At 40.6% G+C, this 26,689-nt stretch overlaps 1 protein-coding gene across 1 annotated transcript in view; it reads left to right on the top strand.

Annotated features, from left to right (window-relative positions):
* Positions 1-26,689, top strand: part of ZDHHC17 (zinc finger DHHC-type palmitoyltransferase 17) — a 123,503-nt gene that overhangs the window by 35,878 nt on the left and 60,936 nt on the right. The window contains exons 4-7 of the mRNA XM_054027001.1: positions 4,553-4,630; positions 5,905-6,049; positions 15,804-15,868; positions 16,514-16,676. Of these exons, the coding sequence (XP_053882976.1) occupies positions 4,553-4,630; positions 5,905-6,049; positions 15,804-15,868; positions 16,514-16,676 (451 nt within the window). The remainder of the gene's footprint in view (positions 1-4,552; positions 4,631-5,904; positions 6,050-15,803; positions 15,869-16,513; positions 16,677-26,689) is intronic.

Genomic DNA, 26,689 nt, shown 5'->3' on the forward strand with positions numbered 1-26,689 from the left:
AAAAATGTAGATTTGTTTTTTACATAACTGCACTCAAAAACAAAATAATGTAAAACTTTAGCGCTTACAAGTCCACTCAGTCCTACTTCTTGTTCAGCCAACCACTAAGACAAACAAGTTTGTTTACATTTACAGGAGATAATGCTACCTCCTCTTTATTTACAATGTCATCTGAAAGTGAGAACAGACGTTCACATGGCATTTTTGTAGCCAGCATTGCAAAGTATTTGCCAGATATATTAAACATTTGTATGCCCCTTCATGCTTCGGCCACCATTCCAGAGGATATGCTTCCATGCTGATGATGCTCATTTAAAAAAAAAAAATGCGTTAATTAAATTTGTGACTGAACTCCTTGGGGGTGGGGGGAGAGAACTGTATGCCTCCTGCTCTGTTTTACACACATTCTGCCATATATTTCATATTATAGCAGTCTCGGATGATCACCCAGCAGATGTTGTTCATTTTAAGAAAACTTTCACTGCAGATTGGACAAAACGCAAAGAAGGTACCAATGTGAGATTTCTAAAGATAGCTACAGCACTTGACCCAAGGTTTAAGAATCTGAAGTGCCTTCCAAAATCTGAGAGGGATGAGGTATGGAGCATGCTCCGAAGCGGAAACTACAGAACCTGAACCACCAAAAAAGAAAATCAGTCTTCTGCTGGTGGCATCTGACTCATGATGATGAAAATGAACATGCATTGGTCCGCACCTTTTTGGATCATTATAGAGCAGAGCCCATCATCATCATGGACGCATGTCCTTTGGAATGGTGGTTGAAGCCTGAAGGGACATATGAATCTTTAGCACATCTGGCACATAAATATCTTGCGACGCTAGTGCCATGCTAACACCTGTTGTCACTTTCGGGTGACATTGTAAACAAGAAGCAAGCAGCATTATCTCCTGCAAATGTAAACAAACTTGTTTATCTGAACGATTGGCTGAACATGAAGTAGGACTGAGTGGACTTGTAGGCTCTAAAGTTTTACATTGTTTTATTTTTGAATGCAGTTTTTTGTACATAATTCTACATTTGTAAATTCAACTTTCATGATAAAGAGATTGCAGTACAGTACTTGTAATGGGGGAATTGAAAAATACTATTTCTTTTGTTTTTTACAGTGCAAATATTTGTAATAAAAAATTAATCTAAAATATTGTGTTGTACCTGAAATCAATATATTTGAAAATGTAGAAAACATCCAAAATATTTAAATAAATGGTATTCTATTATTGTTTAACAGCACTATTAATCTCGATTAATTTTTTAATCACTTGACAGCCCTAGTAAAAAATAAAAGCCAGAAACCCCAATCTAGATATTTTGCAGAATCCCTGTGATGCCATTATACCCAAGAATAAGACCTGTTAAATGCCCAGTAGCCAAGGCTTTTCAGAGCAGCTGTTCAGCTGCAGTATTTGCAATGCAAGTATGCTACTGCAAAATTCTCATTTTGGCACTTCTAGTTTTCGCTGGATGATCTAGCAGAACAGGTTTCATGCAACCAGTGACCTTGAAATATCTTGTTCTTTTTGTGACTTATCAATTTTCTCTCCCTGAGGAAAGGGAATCTTATGGAAAAAGGCAGTGAATTTTCTAGACAACTAAGGTTATAAGTGCCTTTGATCCAATACAAAAAAGAACTCTAGTATTCCCTTATTTCAGTTTTTTTTTTGTCTTATACAAGAAGTGATGACCAAAGAAAAAATCCTTTAGGTTTTTAGAACAACAGAGACACAAGTAACTAATGTTATAACCCCTTTCAGATAATAGAAATTAAATCTTGATTTAAACCCTTGGAGTCTTAGAGTGGTGGGGTTTGTTATAAACCCAGAAGAATGAAAAAAAGTAAAATCCTAAGTATAAGATCTACAAGGATATGTTTTAAACCACATTACTTCTCAAAACTTTTACATTCTAAACTCTGAAGGAATAATTATTAGTGTTTGTTACTCTGCAAAGTCATAGGTGTGTGAGCGGTACATGATTCCTTTTACATTACATTTAAAAAAAAAATGAGCTAAATGAATACACTAGATAGGTAATCAGTATACCGTGGGGGTTGGCAGGATCCCAAGAGCACTTGACATGAAGTTGTTGACTCAGTGTGCAGGTTTCAAAGTAGTTCTACTCTGTTAATGTGCATGTTCAACCACACACACAACGAAATATGAAAAGGCAAAAATGAAGCATAAAGAGGTTCTCCAGGTAGTCTCTAGGTCCTGTCTGTTGTTATAGGTTCTTTGGCCACCAGATCCTTCACCAAGCGACAGTTGTCATCATGATTTGCTTGTTAAGGGCACTTTTTTCCTGTTGCAGTTCATTTTGCCTTCTGTTATGCAGAACCACTGAAGGAGAAATACAGACATGGAAGTACCTTAGTCATTGGTTTGAAAGACAGAAAAACAAGTGCTATTGCAGCTCCCATGGCAAAGGCAACTAATCTCCTATGTCCATCTTCTTTTAGATAAAAGGCACGCAGGCATTCTACCTCTCCCCATCATTTTGAGGGAGAGTCTATGTACAGAATTGTAAGGCACCTGGATTCTTCTAGCAACCAGGAGTCTCTTGTGAGACAGATTTTTGTCTTTTTCCTGCTCTTCTTCCCTTTCTTTATGCCCCTTCTTATTTTCCTTCTCTTTCTGGCTTGTCTGACAACTGCAGTGGCTGGAATGTCAAAGAAGTCTTAAACAACTTAAACTACCAACATATATGTATTTTTTTTTGTCTGGTATCTATATTACTTTATTTAAAAAGTACAGTAGCATCTGAAAGCCATTGTTAAAAAGTAATCTTACTTGTATTCTCTTATTCATTCAGTAAATCCAAGGGGTTGATCAGGATTGAGTTCTTGGATGACATGGTGCTCGTATTACAAATACTCCCCTCTCAATTGGCACTGTTCTTAATAGAGTCTAATGGCTGAATGAGTGCTGAAACAGAACTATTCTCCTGTCCAAAAGTAGTGGTCATTCCCTTGTCAGGGATTTGCTGAAAGTATAGAAGTGATATAGGTGAGAATTGAAGTTAATGAGGAAGTTCTGCACAGTACCATGCCTGCATGATGGCTAGTTCTGACTAGTGTAGTTATTAACTGACTTTCGTAAGCACTAAATTCACCTGCAAAGTTATATATAAAAAACCTCCCTCCTAACTATGCACTTGCTCCCCTCTTTCTTTATTAAATTTAAAAGCAAGTGTAAACCCTGTAGTTATGTCACTCCTAACTGGCTGCATGCAGGCCTGTCCCTCTGTGAAAGAGGCAAACAGTTAGTCATATATAACTTCTCTTTGTTGGCATCTAGAATTTAAAAAAGAGACCCAATATTTCTCCATATTTCTTCTATTGTAGATGTTCTTGTAACTAGGTGTTTTGAGCTCTATCATATGATTTCTTCGTACGTGATTTACTAGCAAAATAACTTTGGAAAATTGAGAGGGTAATGAACCAAAATGACAGAGCTGAACATCCACCAGGTTGGGAGGTTTGTTTTGGAGTCCAGATCTGAATTTTACAGGTGGTTTCTTGCTTTATGCTGGGCTGAACTAAAAACTTCGATCTGAACACCTCCAAATTTTAAGATGCCTGAAATTTGGATCAGAGACCAAATTTTGCATGTAAGATTCAGCTTTAACTGTTACAGAGGTGTCCGTTGACCTGCATTGAAGAAACTGTATTGTTAAAAATTCTGGCAAGACTTGTTTAAAAAAATGTTTCCCTTTTTGTTAGTTAGCTATGACTTACATTGTCATCTTCATTTTACCAATTTAATCTCTCAGGGAAAACATACTTCAGTAGGGAAAAGAATTAGCTCACAAAAACTGCACATATGTTATAAATATGAATTGCTACAGATTAAATGTGGATAATTCAATTTGTCCTACAGGTGGTTAGTCTGCTTAAAAATGTTTTTCAGAAAAATTAATTTCTATCCAGTCATTTTTAAAGTATTTAATGTTTTTGTCCTCTGTCTAATAACTGTAATTGAGAAGCATGTAAAATCTTTACACTTGGTTAAAAGCATAACAGAAACATTAATTCTTGGAACAATGATTTCAGTAGGGACATTCCAGTGATAGCACATGCTACAAACTAAATTGTCTAAAACTGTGTTTTACCTTCGCTAAAATTCTGCAAGTATTCCTGTCTGTTTTCCATAGTCAAACACACAGATCTCTTTACTCCATCAAACGTACTTTAATTATTACATTTTTTTTAAACTAAGTTAAGAACCTTCCCTCTATTTACAATAATGTAAATCTTTTTACATTAACACATATAGTGATAACTAAATTAGCAATCTTGCTGTTAATAAAAGTAATGTTAAAATAAGACTAGACCAGCAAAAAGCTGTGTGTGTGTCAAAAATTCAAGACCGGCAATTTCAAGGAGGAGATCTGTTATAGGAAGGCTGGGAATTTTTTTTCTTTTAAACCTGCATCTTATGTCTCTTTTTAATTATATATTTGTCACTTATCTTTCATGTTTATGATTGTAATCAAAACAATCTAGATTAAAATGTATGTTTTTCATTCTGTTTTTAGATTCTACATATCAAAGGGTGCTATTGTTGATCAGCTGGGAGGAGATTTAAATTCCACCCCACTTCATTGGGCAACGAGGTGGGGGAAAATTCTTGGATTTTCTTTACTCCCAGTTTAATTAGACAGTAATTTGTTTATTATTTGAATGAAATTCCATGATATGCTTCTATTATGAGTATGCGTTGTGCCTCCATGCACGAATGAACTTGAGAAACTGGGTTGGTGGTAGTAACTGAGTACATTTATAGGTTTCGTCTCTAAGGACATGGACATTCAGTTCATCTATTGACCAGTTTGCTAGTTTCAGATGTAGAAGAGACTGATCATTATGATAAGAGAGAATATATATTGTATAAAAATTGGAGTCAGTGGTCTCTTTGCAGCTCTCTTTACTGTTGCTTTGGGAATCTTGCTCTTGATTATCTGGTGGGGTTTAGTAATAAAAGGGGTGGATAAACTCCTGTGTACTGTACTGGACAGACAACTATCTTCTAATAGTTACTCCTTCAGATACAGTTGAGTAGAAATGAATGGGAAAGGAAGTATATATGTACTAATATTCATAATTATGTACTGCAAAGAGGAGGCCTGGGATATTGGGCTTTGGAACATTTAAAATGTTAAATTATGTTAATACTTCACAGTGAAAAATCCACTCATTAGGCTAATCTGTTAGGCTTAGTTTTAAATATTAAAATGATTGTATTCCTTTGGGGTTAAACATAATATTTGACTATTTATGTATTATAAGATGAACTCTTAAACAGATTATTACTGCTCTAAATTCAGTCAGGTTCAGAGAATATTTGACTGTCACTTTGAACACCAGTTGACCAAAGCCATATTCTGATTGACTGGAAGGGCCTATTTTGTGGTGTTGCAGCTGTGCACTAACTGACAACTGTGCATATTTGGCACCTTATCACAAAAATGGTGAGAATCCTGATGGCTATTATGCTAAAAAGATTTTATGGATGCTTTTAATGCAGTGCAGGGAAAGTGTCGGCCCCAAAGCAGCACTTGTTTTCCCCGTAATAGAAGGATACATTGCATTCCCTCCCTGCAAAAATAAAATAAAAAAAAATCAACTAATCTGTTTATAAACTTTTTTTAAAAACAAAATTTAAAATTAATTAATCTCATACTTAGTTGTTCACATATTTGCAGAATCAGATGCATAGTGATCATCATTTTCAAAGGAAAAGTTGTCCTAATCTTCAGTTCAGAGTGATATAATGATATAATTGTTTAATTAAAAAATGTCTGAATTTAACATTTTTCCTATCCAAATATGTTACCAAATTTTATATATATAATTAACCAGGTGTGTTTGTGTTCTCTGTTATGTTTAGACAGGGTCACTTATCCATGGTTGTACAACTGATGAAGTATGGTGCAGATCCGTCACTAATTGATGGGGAAGGATGCAGCTGTATTCACTTGGCTGCCCAGTTCGGGCATACGTCTATTGTTGCTTACCTGATAGCAAAGGGACAGGTAAATTCAAATAAAATAACACATTTTAATAAATAGACTCCTAAAGAGAATATTTCAGTAGTAAGAAAATAGTTAAAAACTATGCTTACAATTTGGGTAATGTAATGTTCTGTCATTTTGGAAACTGTTATGTCTTTTTATATTATTACTGTGTTGTACTTTTAGACTACTGCATTTTAATTGAAGCATATACCATCTGTTAACAGTTGTGTGAGCACTTTGGCTTTTGTTCATATGTGTTTAATTCCAGTATAATATGTGTAAATACTAGTGAATGTATGTATTATTTTTCTTACTTTCATTGAATATCGTTTTAATGAAGTATATTTTAATTATTCACAAATCTCCAAAATATTGAAACCTCATGTAAACAGCAAACAAGGCAGAAGAGGCATGATGATATCATGAGACTGAACATTTTTGTTTTAGCTCCCAGTACACCTTTGTGCATACAACCCAACAAAACAATTAATAAAACAATCTTCCCTATCCTTGCTGTGGGATGTATCAATACATCTATAAAAAATAATCTGCTTCTCAGATTAACTCACCTTGTATCCCTCCATCCGTTATTTTGTGTGTCTGGAAGGTATCATTAAACCAAGGTCACCATTAGTATTTTCAAAATAAATTGGTAAGGCTGTGATTTTTTTCATGGAAGTCATGGAATCCGTGACTTCCAGTGACCTGTGAATTCAGACATGGCGGGGGGAGCCTGGAGTTTACAGCCCCCACAGGTGGTGGGGGCCCCAAGAGCTTGGAGCGGTCTCCACAGCTGCCAAACCTCTGCTGGCGGTGTGGGGACCCTGCAGCTGGGCTCCCCATTTTATCAGGGATATTTTTAGTAAAAGTCACGGACAGGTCACGGACTTCCATGAATTTCTCTTTATTGCCCATGACCTGTTCGTGACTTTCACTAAAAATACCCATGAAAAAATCTTAGCCTTAATTATAGGCTAAGTTGCACACATAACTCAGCACTGTTTTGTTCTTGCTAGAGGAGAGTTCAGGTATGGTCTCCATAACTCTTTTAAAAAACAAAAACAAACAAAAAAACCTCCTCTTATTTTTTTTACTAGGTACTTCCAATTGTGTATTTTTGTTATGCTGCTCAAATCAATCTGATGAAATTTAACATTACTACAAAGAATGGGTTATAGTATGTAATGCTGGGATGTTATTAAAATTATTTCAACTTATATTTTACTTAAATGCATAAGTGGTAACAGAGTTCATAATTTTTTGTAACTGACTTCTATGGTAAACAGTCTTTTAAGCAGTACAACAAAGTCTAGTGAATCTAGCAGATCTATGGCCATGTAATTGGTGTCTTTGTGCAAATAATCCTATAGCTATTAAGTATCAGCATATTGTGTAATTAAAAACAATATATTCCAGGTAAATGCTATGTAGCAGGCAATGATTATCCAGGCATAACTGAGCTCCATCAACCTTTTTCCAACTTTATTCTTGTGTTCTGGCTGCTTTGACCTTGTAAACATATACAGTATACTCCCATTTATCCAAAACTCTATTATCCAGACTTCTGCGTTTTCTGAATCCCTTTCTTGTCCACCATGTATCGCATGCTGGGACACACAGAAGGGATTCAGATAATGTGAAGGTTTGTATAATAGAACAGAGACCCCCCTGAACAAGACTGTGAGGAAGAGCCAGAGCTCCTGGCCATGAAGGAAGCCACCCTGCTGCTGAATGGCTCTTGCTGCAGCACAGGGAACCCTCTGCATCCTGCTATCATGAGAGTGAGTGAGTAGGACCATGACATCAGAGCTGCAGAGGGCTCCCTGCGCTGCTGCAGTGCCAATGACACCCAATCCCTAAAGGCACAAGGTGTAGGGAAGGCTGCAGTCCTGGCAGGGCAGAGCAGAGTCCTAGCCACAGAGTCTATGCTATCCCCACATTTTGCCCCTCCAGAGACTGGGTGTCATCAGCCCTTCAGAAGTTCAGGGAGCCCTCTGCAGCACTGCTGTCAGGGGAGTGAGTGAGTGGAGCAGGGCAGAGCAGAGACCCCTGGCCAGGACCGCAAGGAGGAGGAGGAGACTCCGGCTGCTGGGGAGGCTATCCCACAGCTGAATGGCTTCTGCCGTCTTGATTATTCACACTCTAGTTTACCCAGATAAAATCCGTGTCCCCCATGCTATTTGGATAATTGGGAGTTATTATATTTGGTTCCTTTATAAAGTAGCTGAGATGAAACAGCAGATGGTGCTGCAGCATAGATTACCATCTTAATCTCATATTGCTATATATCAGTCCTTATCTCATATTTACTTTCTGCTTAGATTCTGCTGTATAGTGACAACACTAGCAGAAAATAGTCTTGGTATATTCTTTTTAACTTTTTTAAAATATTTTTTCAAAGATATTGCTTTCAGTAATCAATTTTTTAGGGCTGTCAAGTGATTAAAAAAATTAATCGCGATTAATCACGCTGTTAAACAACAATAGAATACCATTTATTTTAAATATTTTTGAATGTTTACTACATTTTCAAATATATTCAATTACAACACAGAATACAAAGTGTACAGTGCTCACTTTATCTTTATTTTGATTACAAGTATTTGTACTGTAAAAAAACAAAAAAAATGTATTTTTCAGTTCACCTCTTACAAGTACTGTAGTGCAATCTCTTTATCATGAAAGTTGAATTTACAAATGCAGATTTGTTTTGGTTACATAACTGCACTCAGTTTATTTTTACAAAACCACATTTTACAAATTTACAAAACCACATTTCTATGTGTATTTTAAAAGCAAATCTTTTATACAACCTTTTATGAAAATATTCTGCCATTGCACTTGTAAACTCCCATCCTGTAAATGGATGCAAGTAACTGCGTATACAACAATTGAACTCAACCTCATTGAGTTCAATAAGAATACTCAGATGCAGGAAGTTACTCATTTGCAGAAGTGTTTGTAGGATTGATGCCCTAAAGTCACTCAGCTCTCCCTTTGTTAACTCTGGCTCCCACCTGCTTCTTTATGGCACTGTTTGGGAATGGAAATTGCAATTACTGTTGCCCAGATAGGATCCTTATGCTGTTACTTGTGAATTTTGACCACCTGCTACCAAGTGCTCAGAGTCTCTCCAAGACTCCTGTCACTAGCTGTCCACAAGTATCCGAATCTACAACCCATTTAGGTTGTCATAGATAAAAATAGATTCTTTCTACAGATCAATGAAATAGAGAGAAACTTGAAACAGGGTGGTTTAAAAAAAACCCCCACTGTACTTATCTCGTCACTACATAAAGTGGTACTAACCAATTTCAAACGTTGTTTACATAAATTATTGAAAAATCATGAAGACCTTGCCAAGCACCAAGTCATTTTTTGATACTCATAGCTGCAGCACTGTGTGTCTTGCCTCCAGTCCCAAACTCTGATTCTGAGCAGTGGCCAAGGACTACTTGGCAGACTGTGTGTGCAAAAGTGACCCTAAGTAACCTTGGCACTCATGAATCTTGGGCCCTGTGTTTCTGGGCTTGGCCTCTTGCACAACTAAAGTAGCTATGAGGTTGCTCTAAGCATTATTGGATGTCTGTGGCTCCAAGGACCATTCTGGCAGCCAGGAATCAATGGGCTATAAGCATGCCCCGCCCTCATCCCTTTTCCCCACGGCAGTTCCCACTGCACCATTAGGAGTAAATATGTCTGGGAACTGGAATTTTTTCTTTTAGCAATTATCCACACAGATTGCACTCTGGGTGCACATGTACCTCAGGCATGTGAGGTTGGATTCTTTTGAATAGCAGTGTCCACTGGGTCCATGCTTGCACACTGAGTGCACTTTCGCTCCCTGAATCTGAAAGGATAAAGTGTGTGCCAGCCGCAACCTGCACTTAGTTCCTTTTTACTGCTAGTGGCTGTTAGACAGACCTTGTAGTATCCACATTCTTTGATCTTAGCAAGTAGGTAGCACAATTCTTTCTCTCACTAGGAAAAGTTTGTTAGCCTTAGTTCTTGTTGATAAATTTTCTTTGCCCATTGCTTTGAAGTACTTAGTTTTAGATAGTTCCCACTTCCTTTCTGTACAAGAGATCTCTCCTCTGTGCAGACCCCCTCTTGTACAGTGGTTAACCTAAGTCACTGCGGTTAAAGAGCTCCTCCTCCTGCAACATTGCTATGCCCATGAACAAGAGACACTCCTTGCGTCTGCTGTCCTTTGAAGAAGGCCATGCTCTGGAGTGCTGCTTAATCTGCATATCATACTTCAAGAGGACTCAGTCTACAAAGGCAAAGCTGAAACTCTTCCTCTTGGAAAGCTACAAGCCTCATTGGATCTGGGTAGACCTTCAGAGATCCTCCAGGTGTCTGGTTAGCTCCATGCTGCCAATGCCCTGATGAATTGAGATGCCACTCTTGGTGGCTTTTCATAAGACCCACTTGTCAGCCGCATAGATGACGTGTTCAGAAACAGGCCTTAAAAAGCACCGCTTCAGGGACCCAGGCAGGCACCAATCCTCCTCTCCAAGTATGGAATGAAGAAAGCCTCTCCTAAGGCTCACTCCTCCAAAAGCCTTGAAGTGGAATCCTATACCAGTTCCCCAGCACCAAACCCAAATTTGTTGTAGATGGCCTCTTCCCACACCAAGGACAGTGCTGCCTCCGGGTTTGATAGAAAGACACAGACTTTGGCACCAAATGTATCATCATAGAGCATCTTAGCACTGGGAATTATGGCACCAAGTGTCTGTGTACCCAGATCTCTTTCTTTGATACCGTTGGAGGCTTCAGTTTCGGCAGTGTACCAACTCTCTATGTCAGCACTACTCCCCTCCACAGCACCTGCGAGACACCTCTCTGTAGGAATGGTATCGGACTCACCTCTCATTGGGAGGCTATGGGGAGAAATTTCCAAACCCGCTAAGGTACTTTCCCCAAGATGGAGTACACCTGATAGATCTGCCCCATTGTTGGAAGAAGTTTCTTTTCTTTTTCCCCAGAGGTACATAGCAGAGCTTCTTCTCTGGAGTGACTCCCACACCTCTGTGAGTGTCAGAGTGGGAATCAGGCAGAGAATCCAAGGAAGATTACTTGAGGGGCACCAGAAGATCATCATGGACCCACAGAGCACACCCCACCTGCTACCCACTCATGAGCCATCCTCATTATCCCTATCAGCTGAGGCTATACTGGTACGCCATGGGGGGTGAATCCGTATTCCAGGAAGCTGGCTTTATCTACAATCTTGAGAGCCAGGCCCCTCTTGCCAAAGAAGCAGCTCCAATCATCTTGGGTTCCACTTCAGTATTGAATTCAGCTTCTGGAGGGTGAGGAGGAATACTATGGAGATCACTACTCTCCAATAGTATATCAGCCTCCAGTCAGCTCATTCTGTCCAGACAAAGTGGTTAAGCCTCCATCCACAGCTTCTGTGAATGAGCTAAAAGGACTTGCTAAAAAGACTGGTGGAGATGCTTCTTATCCTGTTGCAGGTTGTCCAGGAGAAGCAACACAGACTTCTGGGTATAGTGCAGCCTTCCTCTATGGGGCAATCAGCCATGCCCATTAATAACAGACTGCCTGAAATGGTCAAAGTGATTTGACATAGCCTGGCCTTGGTTACATCAACATCAACAAGTGCTGAGAGGTGTCTGCTGTAGGGTTGGAATATTTTTACCAATACTGTAGTCCTCACGAGAAGTCAGGCTGGCTATGCTGCTTTAAGACCATCCCTTGGGAGAAAGACCAGAAGTTAGACCTCTTTGGGAGGAAGGTGTACCCCACAGCAAGCCTGCAGATGAGAATAACGAATAATCAGGAGCTGTTCCCCCAAATACATTTTTTTTTTTATATGGGACAAACTTTGCAATTTTATGGACAGACTCCTGAAAAACCAGCATGAGGAAGTGAAGTCCCCTTTGACAGAAGGCCAGCTCACACACTGAGTGCTCCTTGAAGAGCCATTCAGGCTATCAGACACAACAGCCAGGACAATGGTTGATGCCATGGTGATGAGGAAGTCTGCTTAGTTTTAAAGCATTGGGAATTCCAAGGGAGGTCCAGGTTACCATTGAGGACCTCCTATTCAAGGGAAATTACCTCTTTAATAGTGGTACATATGAAGTGCTCCATATACTTTAAAGACTCCAGAACAACCTTAAGATTCTTGGGCCTATATGTACCCATACAGAAGAATCCAAAACAACAGCAACTGTTCTACTGATGGGGACCACAATCTCAGTATGGTACTAAGCAGTGGTCCAAGGAGATCCAGAGGAAGAAGCTGTGATTTTACGAGAGGCAACCCTCTGCTTCTTCCTTGGCTGCTCCATAACTTGGGGCTTCAGGAAAGAACCAGTTTCAATGTGTGTGTTGAGACTCTGGCTGGATCCCTCCAACACTCCTTTTGGCAACAGCCTGGCATGGGATAACCTCAGATCTGTGGATCCTTCAGATAATCAGCAAGGGATATCTTATCCAATTTCAAAATGTTTCTGTCCCCTCCTCATCAATCCTGTCCATCTTCAGGAACCCTTCTCATGGGAGACTGTTTAAGCAAGACGTGGACTCCTTCATTCAACTGGGATGGGTAGAGGAAATGCCACAGAGTTCAGAGGCAAGGGATTTTATTCTGTTTCTTAATCAAAAAGAAGAAAGGGGTTGGAAGACCCATCCTTGATCTTTATCTCAACCTTCTTTGGTTGTTTCAAATTCCATATGGCTACTCTTGCTTCTGGATCCCCTCTCTGGATCCCATGGACTGGTTCATGGTGCTCTGCACCTCCTAGGCTCTAGAACAAACTGGCGGACTGACTCATCAGAGATTTATCTGAGAACCATGAGTCATGCCTCAAGATTGCAGACTTCCTTAAGCGTCTTGCACCAATAGGGATTTATAAAAGTGGACCATTGTCACAAGTGCCTGAGCTTCTATTCCAGGGAGACATGAGACATGAGACCAGGTTCCCTTTTGGATACCTTCCTTATTCTGTGGGCTCCTGGTCTATTATATACCTGTACATCAATACCCATGATACTCAGGTTCTTTAGGAAACTGAGGCAGTACACAGTTCAGGTCATTATGATAGCACGAATATGGGCCAGACAATTTGGTACTCAAACCTTATTAATCTGTCAGTATGGAGACTCATGACCTTGCTGGTCCTACTGAATCTGGTCTTGCAGGACAATGGCCCAATCCTGCATCCAAATCAGACATCCCTGGATCTGGCATCTTGGATGCTAGCTGGCTGACATCTGTAGAAAAAGCTGCTCTGCTGCATGTTCAAGACATCTTGGTCCAAAGCAAGAAACCCTGGACCAGAGAAACATACAAAGCCCAATGGGAGAGATTTTCTACGTGGACAAGGCAGCATTGGATTTCTCCAGTACCAGCTCCAATTCCAATTGTATTGGACCATTTACTTCCTTTAAAAGTGTAAAGTGTATCCTTCAGTTCAGTAAGAACACACCTGGCAGTGATATCTGTGAGCCATCCTCCTGGACAAGGCTACACCTCCCATGGTGGCAGAATTCCTCATATTTTCCTGTCATCAGAGCTCTCTGCCTCTCCAGCTCCCAGAGCTGGCTGGGATGGGGGCAGAGGCGGGGGGGATGCAGGCAAGCAGGGCTCTGTGCTTCACTAGTACTATGGGAAAGCTTTTATCAGTTTTGCTAGCAGAAAGTGAAATTGACAAGAGCTTTTTGGACCAACAGTCAAGGCGCCAACATTACAATTTTCCTGTTGGAGAAACAAAATTTTCATATGGAAAACGTCAGTTTTGCAAAAGGGCATTTTTAGCCAGAAATTTTTGACCGTTTCTAGCTGACTGACATATATTAATCCAGTTGATGGCCTTCAGACTCTTTTAGAATGCTTTGTTGCCATGCAAATTGAGATATACCCTCTTTGCAGTTAACCTAGAAAGCATAGCTGATAATAAATGTAACTATAGAATACTAAGTATTAAAATTGCCAGCATTTATGTAGGAGCTTGTCACACTGGACAAGTTGGACACCACCTATCACAGATACAAAAAGGGAAATTAGGTTGTTTGAATAACACGTTTCTTATGGTGCAGTTGTAATGAATTTAAGGCAGCCCACGTTCAAGAATTGAAGGAAAATTAGTTACAATAATGTCAAACAGCCCTAGTGGCTCAAAACCAATAATATAATTTATTTGGTGATGTTACAAAACCAAAAATATTACAGTAATTGGGCTGGGGATCAAGTAACTAGTTGGCCATGATACTTAAGCTTTTTGTTGTGTTGTGTTGTTTTGTTTTATAAGTGTCAGCCAGGCTCCAGACATTGCAGAAAGTCAGTCAGTCATTCTTCTAAGCAAATAACTTGTTCAAATTTACATGAGAGAGAGAATATAATCAGTGATCTATGATATGTATTCCAGGGGTCTTATGTGTGGACATATGTACACACAATATCTATTTTGTTTAAAAAAGTAGTTGTTTTGTTGTTGGATATAACATCCTTTTCCTACCAATAAAGTTATTAAAAGCAGAATGAGGAGAAAAATAAGGTATTTTAATTATTCAGAAAATAAAATAAAAGGCTGCTAATACACAAAAATGAAAGCATGTTTTTACTACCCATTTAATGGTTGTCCAAAATAATTAAATGCAAATACTTTACACTTAGCCAGCATTTATCATTCTGAGAACCTAACATTGTCACTAACTACATTCTGTTGCCTTATTCATTTCATCTAGCTAAAATATGTTATAACATGGTCCTGTTTAGAATTGTCATATTTAAAAATTTCCTTGTAAGGATTCTTTCTGCCAGTTAAAACCATTCTCAAGTGCACTTTACTGCAATATCGCTTTTTTATGGACTTGCTCACTAATTTTACAGTTAAATATGTTACTTGTGCCAGTATTCCTCAACACTAGTTAATACAAATATCCTGGAGGAGAGAAGGTTAATTCAATACTGATTTCTGTGGATACAAAACCTGGAGTTGTAAATACAAATGATGTATTAAAATGCAGAAGTGCTTGATTATGCTTCCTGCAAGCGTTCGTCAAATCTTAAATATTAGGGCATTATCTTATTTATGCCAGGCACAGAGATGAAAAAAGGTCTCTTGCTCCCAGGTTTCACATGGCAGAACTTGATTATATTTTGTTTTCTTGTGAAGCATCAGTTTGGCTATGTCTGTACTGCACTGCAATATGGACTATGGGCTGTGAATTGCAGCACCCGCCAAAGAGTTGTTCTGTCATTCACCCGTGTGGTCACTGTTGATGTGAACTAAAAGGTACCTGGTTTGTATTAACGAAGGCCTTTCCAGACCAGTGCTATGTTAATGCAAACTAGGTACACCTCTACCTCAATATAATGCTGTCCTCTGGAGCCAAAAAATCTTACTGTGTTATAGGTGAAACCGCATTATATCGAACTTGCTTTGATCCACCAGAAGGTGCAGCCCCGCCCCTGCGGAGCACTGCTTTACCGCGTTATATCCAAATTCGTGTTATATTGGGTTGCATTATATAGGGGTAGAGGTGTATCTTTTGCTTTGCACCAGCAGAGTTTCTGGGGCAGTTACAGCACAGCACTTCGGTGCACTCTGCAGTTCATACCCCTGTAGTCCTAGTTGTGGGGCTGTGTAGACAAGCCCTCAGTGTATACACTGAATATTGGATACCAGACTTAAATGACCAATATCTGATTCAGCAAGGCAAATCCTGTTTTCGTATAGTATACTGAAATTTTAGCATTTTTTACTTATCTCACTAATGCTTTTCTTTTTATCAGGATGTAGATATGATGGATCAAAATGGAATGACACCTCTAATGTGGGCAGCTTACAGGACACATAGGTAATAAACTCATTATACTATAGACCTGTTCAAAGCACTCTGCCTTAGTCAGACAATACAAAACACAAAGACAAACAAGTCACTACCTTTTTAGCTAGTTAAATTATTCCCACAATGCCATCAAACCTACTATAATTTGCCTGATTTATGACAATTAGTGAAGAAGAGAGGACATTGGTTTGACATTATTACTGTGTTTTCTTCCTTCTCCCTCCTCTGCTGATGCTTCTTCTATAGGAGTTGTGTGATGATGAGGAACGAGAAAAGTTTCGTACCCTCACTGCTATGCATCAAATACATAGACATTTGCATGGTATTACATGTTTGTAATGATACTGTCACTTTTCTGTTATACATGGGGAAAATAAGAATTTATATGAAAATATGTGCTCTACTACCATCTAGAAGAAACTTTGTTACACTAATTGATTAATTTATAGCCCTGTACAGATTCTATTGGATTCAAAAGTAGTTTTATAATTTATTTCAGTGGGAGCAGAATTGGCCATTAGTACTTAACACTATAAAAAAGGGGTGTTCTGAGTTGGTACACTCAGATACTTAAGTAGATCAAACTCATGGACAAACAAAGTCCATTGTGATTTTTAATTCTTTATAGATCTAACCAAGCTTTTATTTTTCAAGTGTGGATCCAACTCGATTGCTGCTTACCTTTAATGTTTCCATTAATCTTGGGGACAAATATCACAAAAATACAGCACTACATTGGGCTGTGCTAGCAGGAAATACTACAGTCATTAGTCTTCTACTAGAAGCTGGAGCTAATGTTGATGCCCAAAATATCAAGGTAAACATTTTAATCTTTTATTATAAGTGATGTACAGTAATACAGAAATAACTTAAAATCTATGACTCTTGATTATTACTAGAAGTTAGATAATTGCTAGGAGGTGATGTGGGGTCATGATGATACTGAGCAAACTATGCAACTATATTGTTTAAATTTGGGACCCACTTTTCAGCAAGAGTGGCCCATGCCCTCTAATTCTGCAGCTGCAAAAATACATTTGTGAGGATGTGTATCTGCAAAAACACATAAGCAATTGTTTTGTCCACTCAAAAATGTGCACCTCAGTTTTTGTGGGAGCATATGCTTCTGAGTATAAAATTGGAAGACTGTGACTGAAAATTTAATCTTGCTAAAAGTTTTGGGGTGATTTGAAGTGTGGGATGTTTGCTGTTTTCTGGAAAGAGGCTAGAAGCTCCAATTTGCCACCATCTCACAAGGCAGTCAGAATGTTCCATAACTACAGAATATTGGTTAAAGGAAAATAATTGTCTCACTTCTCCCATGTGACTAAGTTTTGCTTGATGGTAGGGATGGGGTGGAGTTATCAGGGAACCACTTACAGTTCTGTGGTTCAGCATTAGAACAGCCAAGTAGCTGCTCCAACTTATGCCACTGGTACAAAGTCCCTATGTCTACACTGAAATAAAAGACCCATGGCACAGCCATGGCTGGCCTGGGTCAGCTGGCTCAGGCTGCAGGGCTATAAAACTGTGATGTAGATGTTTGGGCTCAGACTGGAGTCTGGGTTCCAAGACCCCCCTTGAGGGGGGTGGGTCTCAGAGCTCAGGCTCCAGGCTGAGCCTGAACATCTACAGTCCCCCAACCTGAGCTGTGCAAGCCAGAGTCAGCTAACCTAGGCTCTGAGACTCTGCACCACCATTCTTTTTATTGCAGTGTACCCTAAGGGATCAGTAGATGATTGGAATAATGGAGCTGCAACACCTCAGCCATTTACCAGCACACCCTGTTATGCTAGAGTTGTGGCCGTTGGCATAAAATCAGGCTCTACTGCTTGTGCATGCCAGACGTGTGTTCATCTCCATAAGGGGGATTCTCCAGTGGCCATTTTTAGCTTGAATTCTGGATGGCACAATAAGGATGGACAGACTGGAGAACCCAGCCCGATATTTGCAATTATAACATACTGCATGTGGTATAGGTCAGTTAATTGGTTAAATGGGTTCACTTGAGGTGATCAAGGCATTTGTCTTATGTTGTCAGCCGTAGAGGCAATCAACTTATGAACTTTAAGTAATGTACATATTTTATTTGAATTCACACAGTATTGTTAAGGATATCCATTTTCTTGGCCAGTGTGGGTCAGACCCACAAGCAAGTGCAATATAAGTTTAAAGCAATTAAAGCTGTGTTATTGCATTCTAGACCGTCACAAATCTTGGTGATCTTGAATGAAAATTCATCACAAAGTCTATGTTGCCTTTTTGTGCTTTGAACCAAAGTAGCTAGCCCAGGGGCGGGCAAACTTTTTGGCCTGAGGGCCGCATCAGGTTTCTGAAATTGTATGGAGGGCCAGTTAGGGGAGCCTGTGCCTCCCCAAACAGCCAGGTGTGGCCCGGTCCCCGCCCCCTATCTGACCCCCACCCCGCTTCTTGCCTCCCGATGGCCCCCCCGGGGATCCCTGCCCCATCCAACCCCCCCCATTCCCTGACGGCCCCCCCAGGGACCCCTGCCCCTTCCCCCACCCGCTCTCTGTCCCCTGTCCTCCCCCAGACTTCCCGCCCCATTCAACCTCCCCCCTCCTTCCTGACTGCCCCCCAGGACACCTGCTCCCATTCAACCCCCCTGTTCCCTGTCCTCTGACCACCCCGACCCCTATCCATACCTCCACCCCCTGAACTCCCATGCCCCTATCCAACCGCCCCTGCTCCTTGCCCCCTTACCGCACTGCCTGGAGCACCGGTGGCTGGTGGCACAGCTGCACCAGGACAGGCAGCCGCGCCGCGCAGCACAGAGCACTGGGTCAGGCTGCAGCTGCGCTGCCCCAGGAGCTTGCTGCTCCGCTGCCCAGAGCATTGCGCCGGCAGCGCATTGAGCTGAGACACTGGGGGAGGGAGAACAACAGGGGAGGAGCCAGGGGCTAGCCTCCCTGGCCAGGAGCTTAGGGGCCGGACAGGACGGTCCAGCAGGCCAGATGAGGCCCGCGGGCCGTAGTTTGCCCATCTCTGAGCTAGCCTCACACATTTGCTTGCATGACTATGCTGTAATACTCTACTAGTTACCTGTATAGTTAACCATGGATGTGTTATATTTTCAGCCTCAACTCTTACAAGCCCACACCTGCGGCTACTTTCTGTGGCATCTCTTCAACTATTAATTATAAAATGACCATATATGCTGTGTGTGTATATATATATATAAAAAAATCACTTCACCAAAAACATTGCTTATCATAAAGGGATATCCTTTATTCTGGAACAGTATATTGTATCCTCTCCTCAGTTATTGGGAGGCAGCAGCAGTCAGGCAGAAAATAGGCTTTTAACCTGCTGGATCATGGTATGTTCTCCACAGGCATTCTTTCTCTGTCACAGGTGCTTACTCCCTAGTCCATGATTTTCAAAGTCAAATATAGAAAGGAACTACAGATGGGTAGAAGAAAATGTGTAACCACTGACCTAAAAAGCTGGATAAACTATTGTGTATTGAAATAGCCAGATCTTATTTATTGGAAAGAATAAGATAATTGTGGGTGATTCATAAAACAAATGGTCATGACTCTTATTGCACACTTGGTTCACAAATGTGAAGTTCTGTGGTCTCTGTAGGCAGTGTGGGTAGATTCTGAACAGACAGCTGCTGTCCAAGTCTTGCGGCAAAAGCTCCTGTTCTGTATTACTTAATAAAATAATGGAGTGAGAGAGCCATACTATGGCCATGTACATATCTCATGTACAGAAGTGTCTCCTCTTTCTGTCTAGAACAAATCCATAACTTTGCCATAATTAATTTTAATATAAATCAGACAAGGAACTTTTTTTGGTCATAAATAGTCCTTACTAGTACATTTATAGAACTAATCAGGCAATATGAGTTTTGGAAATGATAGCTCCATTTTGTGACTCCTGCAAAGTACAAACCGTCTCAAAGCCTAAATATTCAACTTTAACACTCACTCCAGGTATAAAGCTATGTGTTCTTTGTGAGGGCGGGAGGGAGGGAAAGAGGCATGGGCATGTCGTGATTTAAATGAAAAGCTTAGCAAACTCTGAGTGAATGTAAGGGCAGGCCTTTGAACAACTTTTTCTTGCGAGAGCACTATAAAAGGAAATTTGCGAGGAAGGGCCAGCAGTTTATCCCCCTTCAGGCTGGGAAAACAATTTAAGAAAAATGCTTTCAATGTAAGAAAAGCTGAGATCTTCTTGAATGTCTAATCTAATATGACAGAACTTTCTCAGGGGAAAGTTAAAACTCCAGATAAGCACAATAGATTTAAGGGAGTTTTAAATGTAGTCTGTTCTGTAAAGGTGAATCAGTAAAGGATCACAACTACATGTCTAGTGTAAAGACAGATAGTAGGAAATTTTGAACCCAAAGAGTGCTGGTAGCAACTTCTTACCTAGTGTCCCCTTGTAAGAATAATAAAATTTGTATGTAATGCAGTACACGTTGGGAATAATACTCTTAATATGCCTCCATGTGACAAATCATCAGACTCAATAATTTTTAGAGTTAGACTTTGAGAGTCGCTCTAACTTTACTAGGCTGGTCTAATGGACTAGCTTAGTCCTTATGCTATCTCTCTGTAAGCTTTGGTAGTTCTTATAAAAGGGGCATGGTTTTCAGTAGTAGAATTATAGGAGATCTCTGCTGAGTAGATATCATATGCATACCAAATCCTTGGCAATTCTGTAACCACTAATAATGGGTCAGGTGCTGTCTTAAGTTAATTTCTTATTGCATTGTGCATGAGAGTTAGAGGGGGAGAGGTGGGGCTCAAAAACTTCACTAGATAGCCACTAGCTGAAAAACTAAACCTACTAGTAAATATCAGAGACAGGAGGGGAAGAATTTATCAAGGTCCAGGAGTAACATCCCAGTTAGATTCCCAAACCTGAGCACTTGGAAGTGGGTAACTGCTGAAATTTTGCCATGTTGCTGTCTCTAAAGAGATGGAGACTTTTGTCTTTCATAGCAATCTTTGGTAATAGTAGCAGCGCATCTCAGAAAGAAGGGCATTCAAATCTATTCTTATATCAAGAAGTTATTGATCAAGGGCAGATCCTAGAAGGAGAGGGCAGTTAGCCTGGCATATAGGGGTTCACCAGGAGGCATAGCTGAGACAATTATGAAAAATAGTTTATCCCATCAGACACAAGACTTCATAGGAACCTTGGTCAATTCTAGGTCGGCGACAGCATAACTTCCTGATGACAGATTTCTGTGAGTGCAGTTGCTGTTACTCAGAATAAAAAATGAACCCGACTGCGACAGTATGGTTGTGGCTGTGGTTGCTAGGCCACATGTCGGTGTGCATGTACATAATGCCACTTGCCAGGCTTCACCTGCGGCCACCCCAGCTCTGGCTCAGGTCCTTCTATTCCCTGTTGAGACACCAGCTGAACAAGAATATTTTGGTTCCTTCTCATGTCATCACAGAACTGAGGTGTGGTGGAAGAAAACCAAGAATGTTCATGGTGAGAGGATTCCATTCTCTTCCACCTCCCCCACAAGCACTTTAACATCCATGTATCAGGCATGGTTGGAAAACCCATCTGTACCATCTACAAATTCAGGGAACCTGTTCCTCAGAAGACATAGGTCTCCACATTGTAGGAGAAAGCCTAGAGCACTGGGCCTGGTGAAAGATCTGAGGACTGAACCATAGACAGCAAAGTTAGGCCATGAACCAAAGTCAGGCCATGTATTAAAGCAGATCCTTACAAGTTTACTGTCCGATACATGACCTTGGCAAAGGTATTGTTAGTGTTGCTAAAACACAAGTATTCCTAAGGAGCAACAAATACTGGATATGTGTGTAAACACACTCCAAAAGATTAGCCCAGGTACCTTGTGACCTAACACCAGGTAAGAGGGTTTGACAGAAATGATGAATAGGGATGTTTTGCCTGAAACATCTGGAAGCAAGGTACCAGGGGAGGTAATAAGTGGATGTTATGAAATGTGCAAGGCGGTACGTAAGTTGTTTGTCTTAGTCTATAAATGTTGGGGTACCTTGCCTTAACCCTTTGTGTGGCCTTGGGGACAGTAGAAATTCCTGCTGCTGACTGAACTGCTCCTTACCACAGGTCACTCACATTTTAGCGTACCTGTAACCACGGAGCCAGGGCGCTGGGGCTGTGCCTTAAGGGCAACAAACCTTGCCAAGTGCCTTTGTCACTGAACCGTGCCTGGAGTTATATCTGAATAACATCAGGGTTTGCTGAATTAGCAAGCTGCATTCTATGCTTATGTTAATAACATTGGAGTTCCACAAACAGAAACACTGAGCAGCTGTAACAGCTCAAAGCAGCCCCTGGATGGTGTTACCGTGGCAATGACATTCCAACCTTTAGCACTTAACATACATCATGCTGGAGCTTAGAGCCATCAAGCTAGTCTACATGGTCTCCCTCCATGTTCTTCAAAACTCCACAGTGCATTGCAGACATGCTGTGTATGTCAAAAAGCAAGGAGGCGCATGCTTGTTTCCTCTCTTTCTAGGGGCCATCAAGTTCTGGACATGGTACCACTGAAATGGGTTACCTCAATGGGTATGTCTACACTGCAAATAGACACCTGTGGCTGGTCCATGGCAGCCAACTTGAGCTTGCAGGGCTTGGGCAGTGGGGCTGTTTCATTGCAGTGTAGGCTTCTTGGTTTCTGCAGCAGCCTAAGCTCTGGGACCCTCCCACCTTGCAGTTGTCCTAGAGCCTGAGCTCCAGCCTGAGCCTGGAAGTCTAAATTACAATGAAACAGTTCCGCAGCCTGAGCCCGAATCAGCTGGTACAGGCCAGCCAAGGGTTTTTCATTGCAGTGTAGGCATACCTAATGGCTCTACACCTCCTGGGAATGAGCAGCGACCTGACTGACTTCCAGAACAGATAGTCTATTGCTAATCACGGGTGGTCCCTGTGGAGATCCATCACACAGCATATATCCCATCATTAGAGGTTCCCATAATAGATCTTTGTGTCACGCAGAATTTCTGCTCCAGAGGGGACATGAGCTCATTTTCATTGCCTGATGCCTTCTTTCTGCAGTGGAATCCAGGTCTCCTCTATGCCTTTCCACCTATTTTTCTGATCCCTAGAGTGTTTTCCAAAAGCAAAAGAGAGCCACAATTTTTCTTGTAGTTCTGTACTGGCTGAGGTAGTTTTGGCTGACAGATCTGCTGCAGATGGACATTCAGTCACCGATCCAGCTCTGAGACTGCCTGGATCTGATCTTACAGCACCATGGTCAGTTTCACCATCCAGTCCTGAAGACTCTGCACCTGATGGCCTAGATGCTGATCAGTTATGTACCACGGACACGGACTACTTTGAACATGTCCAGGAAATTCTGATACAGAGCAGAAAGAAGACATCCACCAGAAGGATTTATCATCAAAATGGAAAAGGTTCTCAATTTGGATGGCCCAGCCCTGGTCCCTTTGCAGGCTTTAGATCTTTGACTACTTGCTGCATTTATAATGTCTCTAGCCTTTTGTTCAGCTCTATTGAGGCCCACCTTGTAGCAGTCTCAACTTTCCATTCTCCTGGATGGTTGTGTTCAGTTTTCTCTCACCCAGAGGTATTAAAGTTTCTTAAAGGCCTGTTACATACTTACCCTGCAGTCAAAGAACCCGCTTCTGGCTGGAACGTTAACACTGAGACTTGAGACTCATGGGTCCTTCCTTCAAGCCCGTTTCAGAATGTCCCTTAGTTCATCTCACTCTGAAGATTGTCTTCCTAGTTGCAGTCACTTCATCCAGAAGAGTGAGCGAGCTTCAAGCATTTACGGCTGATTCTCCCAACATGACGTTTCATAGGGACAATGGGAACCTCACCCTGGTTCATCCCTAGTGTAGTCTCAAAATTCCATCTGGATCAGTCAGTCATCCTACCTGTCTTCTTCCCCAAGCCCCTCTTTTCACTAAGAGAGAAGAAGTTAAACTTCAATGGAAATTTCCAGAACCTTGATTAACTGCATTGACAGAATCCAACAATCCAGGCTGTCTCCCTGTTTATTTTTGGCTGTAGACAATCAGTCTAAATGTCAGACCATCTCATCATAGAGAATAGAGATCTAAGTGGATAACACTGTATCTCGCTGTGTTACCATTTAGCTGGGATATGTCTCCGACTGAACATGGAGGATCAAGCCTGCTTCAGGAATGTGCCAGTTTCCAATATCTGCAAAGCAGCAATGTGGACCCATTGACATTTAACAAGCAATATGCATTGGACTTAACGGCCAGAGCAGATGCCAAATATGGCAGAGCAATGGACTGATGCAGCTGATAATTCTCATCCTGCCAACCAAAAAGGGTACTGCTTGCCAGTCTTGTACAGTGGATCTGTGCTGACTCATAGTCCAGGAAGAAAGAATGGTTACTTAACCCCATAGTAATTGTGGTTCTTAGAGATGGCAGTTCGGACTCCACAACCCTCCCTCCTGCCCCACTCGGAGTCCTCAGCAACCACAGGCTTTGAATTGCAAGGGAACTGAGAGAGGTTTGTAGCCCCTTCTCCCTTGATTCCCTTGCCTGGATGCAAAAGGAGGCACAGGCTCATGCATGGTTCCAACAGATACTGCTATTCTATAGAATCCAGTCTTGCACGCAAGGCATGTACATACCTACATGAGGATCCACACTGACTACACCATCTCAAAGAACAACAGTTACTGTAAAGTAAATAACTATTCTTTCTCTTATATTTGTAGGTTCCCCTTATTGAGTTTAAGGAGGCCTGGTCACAAAAATCTGGCTCTCTGTTACAGGAACATTTTCAAAATAGCAACAGAGTTTTCAAAATAAAATTTTGTTTTAGAAATGTAGGTTTAAACTAAGTTGATGCTGTCCATAATAGAAGAAAATTGGTCCACAGTCAGCCTCCTCTTGTTCCCACTTTTTCTGTTGACTAATGCTCTGACTTCAGATTTTCCTGCCTTTTTAATCATAGCTAATTATCTGTAAATCAGATTTTGATTTTTTTCAGACCTTTTGTCAGTTCTCAACTGTTGATGTGGAACAGATTGTGATTTGGACATATCCATAACCCTGTCTAGTAAAGTCCTTTCCTCAGAGAGCTTCTTTAATTGACTGAAAATGTTGTATAACTTAAGTATTTCTTGAATCCTCTGGATGGAAAACCCATCTTATTTCCTGATTAGTTAGAGAGTGAAATGTTACACATGAGCTCAAGCTTTTTGAAAAGTTTGCAGTCAGCTCCAGGCATTAAAAATGTTAGCAAATGACATCGCACTACCCTCTAAGTTTTTTTGAGGGAGTTGACCCAGGTCAGAACCAGTCATCCAAGGAAGGCACTGGTTTTATTTTGGACAAAAAGACTACCTCCAAGATTTTGGTTAATGATCAAGAGACAGTAGGGGAAAAAATCAGTGCTCTATACTGAAATGGAAAAGCTTCTAGAATGAATCTGATCAGCTTGATATTTAGAAACATGAAGACACACATCTTGGAGATCTGATGACACTAGGCAGTATCCTGGATTGATATCATAGCATCAATTTGCCATTTCTAATTTAATTAATATGGGGTTGTCCATTTAGACACACTTTTTGAACAATAAAAATAAGATAAACAACTCTTCCTGGTGGTAAGATCATATTCTTTCCTTTGAGGATTGGATTGGAATGGAGATGGAATGACTTTCATTACTGAGGGAGAGGACTGAATCTTAGGCAGTAACCCCATGTTATAATGATTCTCTCACAGTTATCCAGTATTTTTACCCATAATTTATTGAACGGATTGGGGTAGTCTCATAGATGAGGGAACTATTTTGTCAATTAGAACAAATCAGTGGAATTCTTATTTGAGTACTTGTAATGTCTTCCATTTCCAAAGTAATAATTATGCTATCTAATCATGAATTTCTAAAATAAGGAGAGCATTTGCTGAAAGAGGAATTAACTGAATCTACTAGTGAATCTTGAAGTGGATCCTTGATATGTTTTCTTGCAATGAGGTTTCAGCCATGTCTTTTAAAGGCTTGACTATGAATGTCCTGTTAATGTGCCCTTAGACAATTATTTTCTTCTGATCATTAAGATCACCTATGATGAAACACATCAAGCTAAACAGTTATTACTTGCTGGCAAGAGATAAGTGTATTGATAGACCAGAATTGAGATCCCTGATGTTGGTTATAAATATTAAAATGTATTTAATAAATCAGTCATGCCTCCATATTAATAAAAGGAATACACTAAAATGGCCAATTGATTAGAAATAGAGAGAAGATTTCTTTAAAGCTCCTGCAATCTTTTTATCTAGGCAGTCACTAGGTGTCACATGGCCCTCTAGTAGAAGGGATGCTCAGCTGAACCCTGAGGCAACTGCAGGATTTACTTAGAACAACTCCCAGAGGGGATTACTTGTCCACAGGTAATTTTTATAGTTTGGATACGTAAAATGACACCAAAAAATTAGTGTCTCGGGGTTTTCCAGAGATTAGTGATCCAAGAAACCAGTAGATCTGTGACTAGACAGGGTATTCACCATGGTTGATCCCCAAACTTTTCTATTTCCTCAGAGGGTTGAGCTAGTTTAACCTATATTTTAATGCTCTGATTGAATAACAATGAGGATAAGGATAACTTTTGGTGTAAGTTTTCTGATGGGCTAGGCTGGCTCAACAGCTCATACATAGGAAGTGGAAGGAAACTCCCCAGAGGAGCCACAAAAATCCACTTCAGGGTTTCCATTATGTACTACTTAATCCCTTAACGGAGACTCAGGATGAGACTTTCAAAGGCTCAAATGAAAGTTAGGTGCCCAACTCCAATTGATTTTCAATGGTAGTTAGGTGACTGTCCTATGT

Source organism: Malaclemys terrapin, chromosome 1, assembly GCF_027887155.1.
Source record: "Malaclemys terrapin pileata isolate rMalTer1 chromosome 1, rMalTer1.hap1, whole genome shotgun sequence".
Classification (NCBI taxonomy): domain Eukaryota; kingdom Metazoa; phylum Chordata; order Testudines; family Emydidae; genus Malaclemys; species Malaclemys terrapin.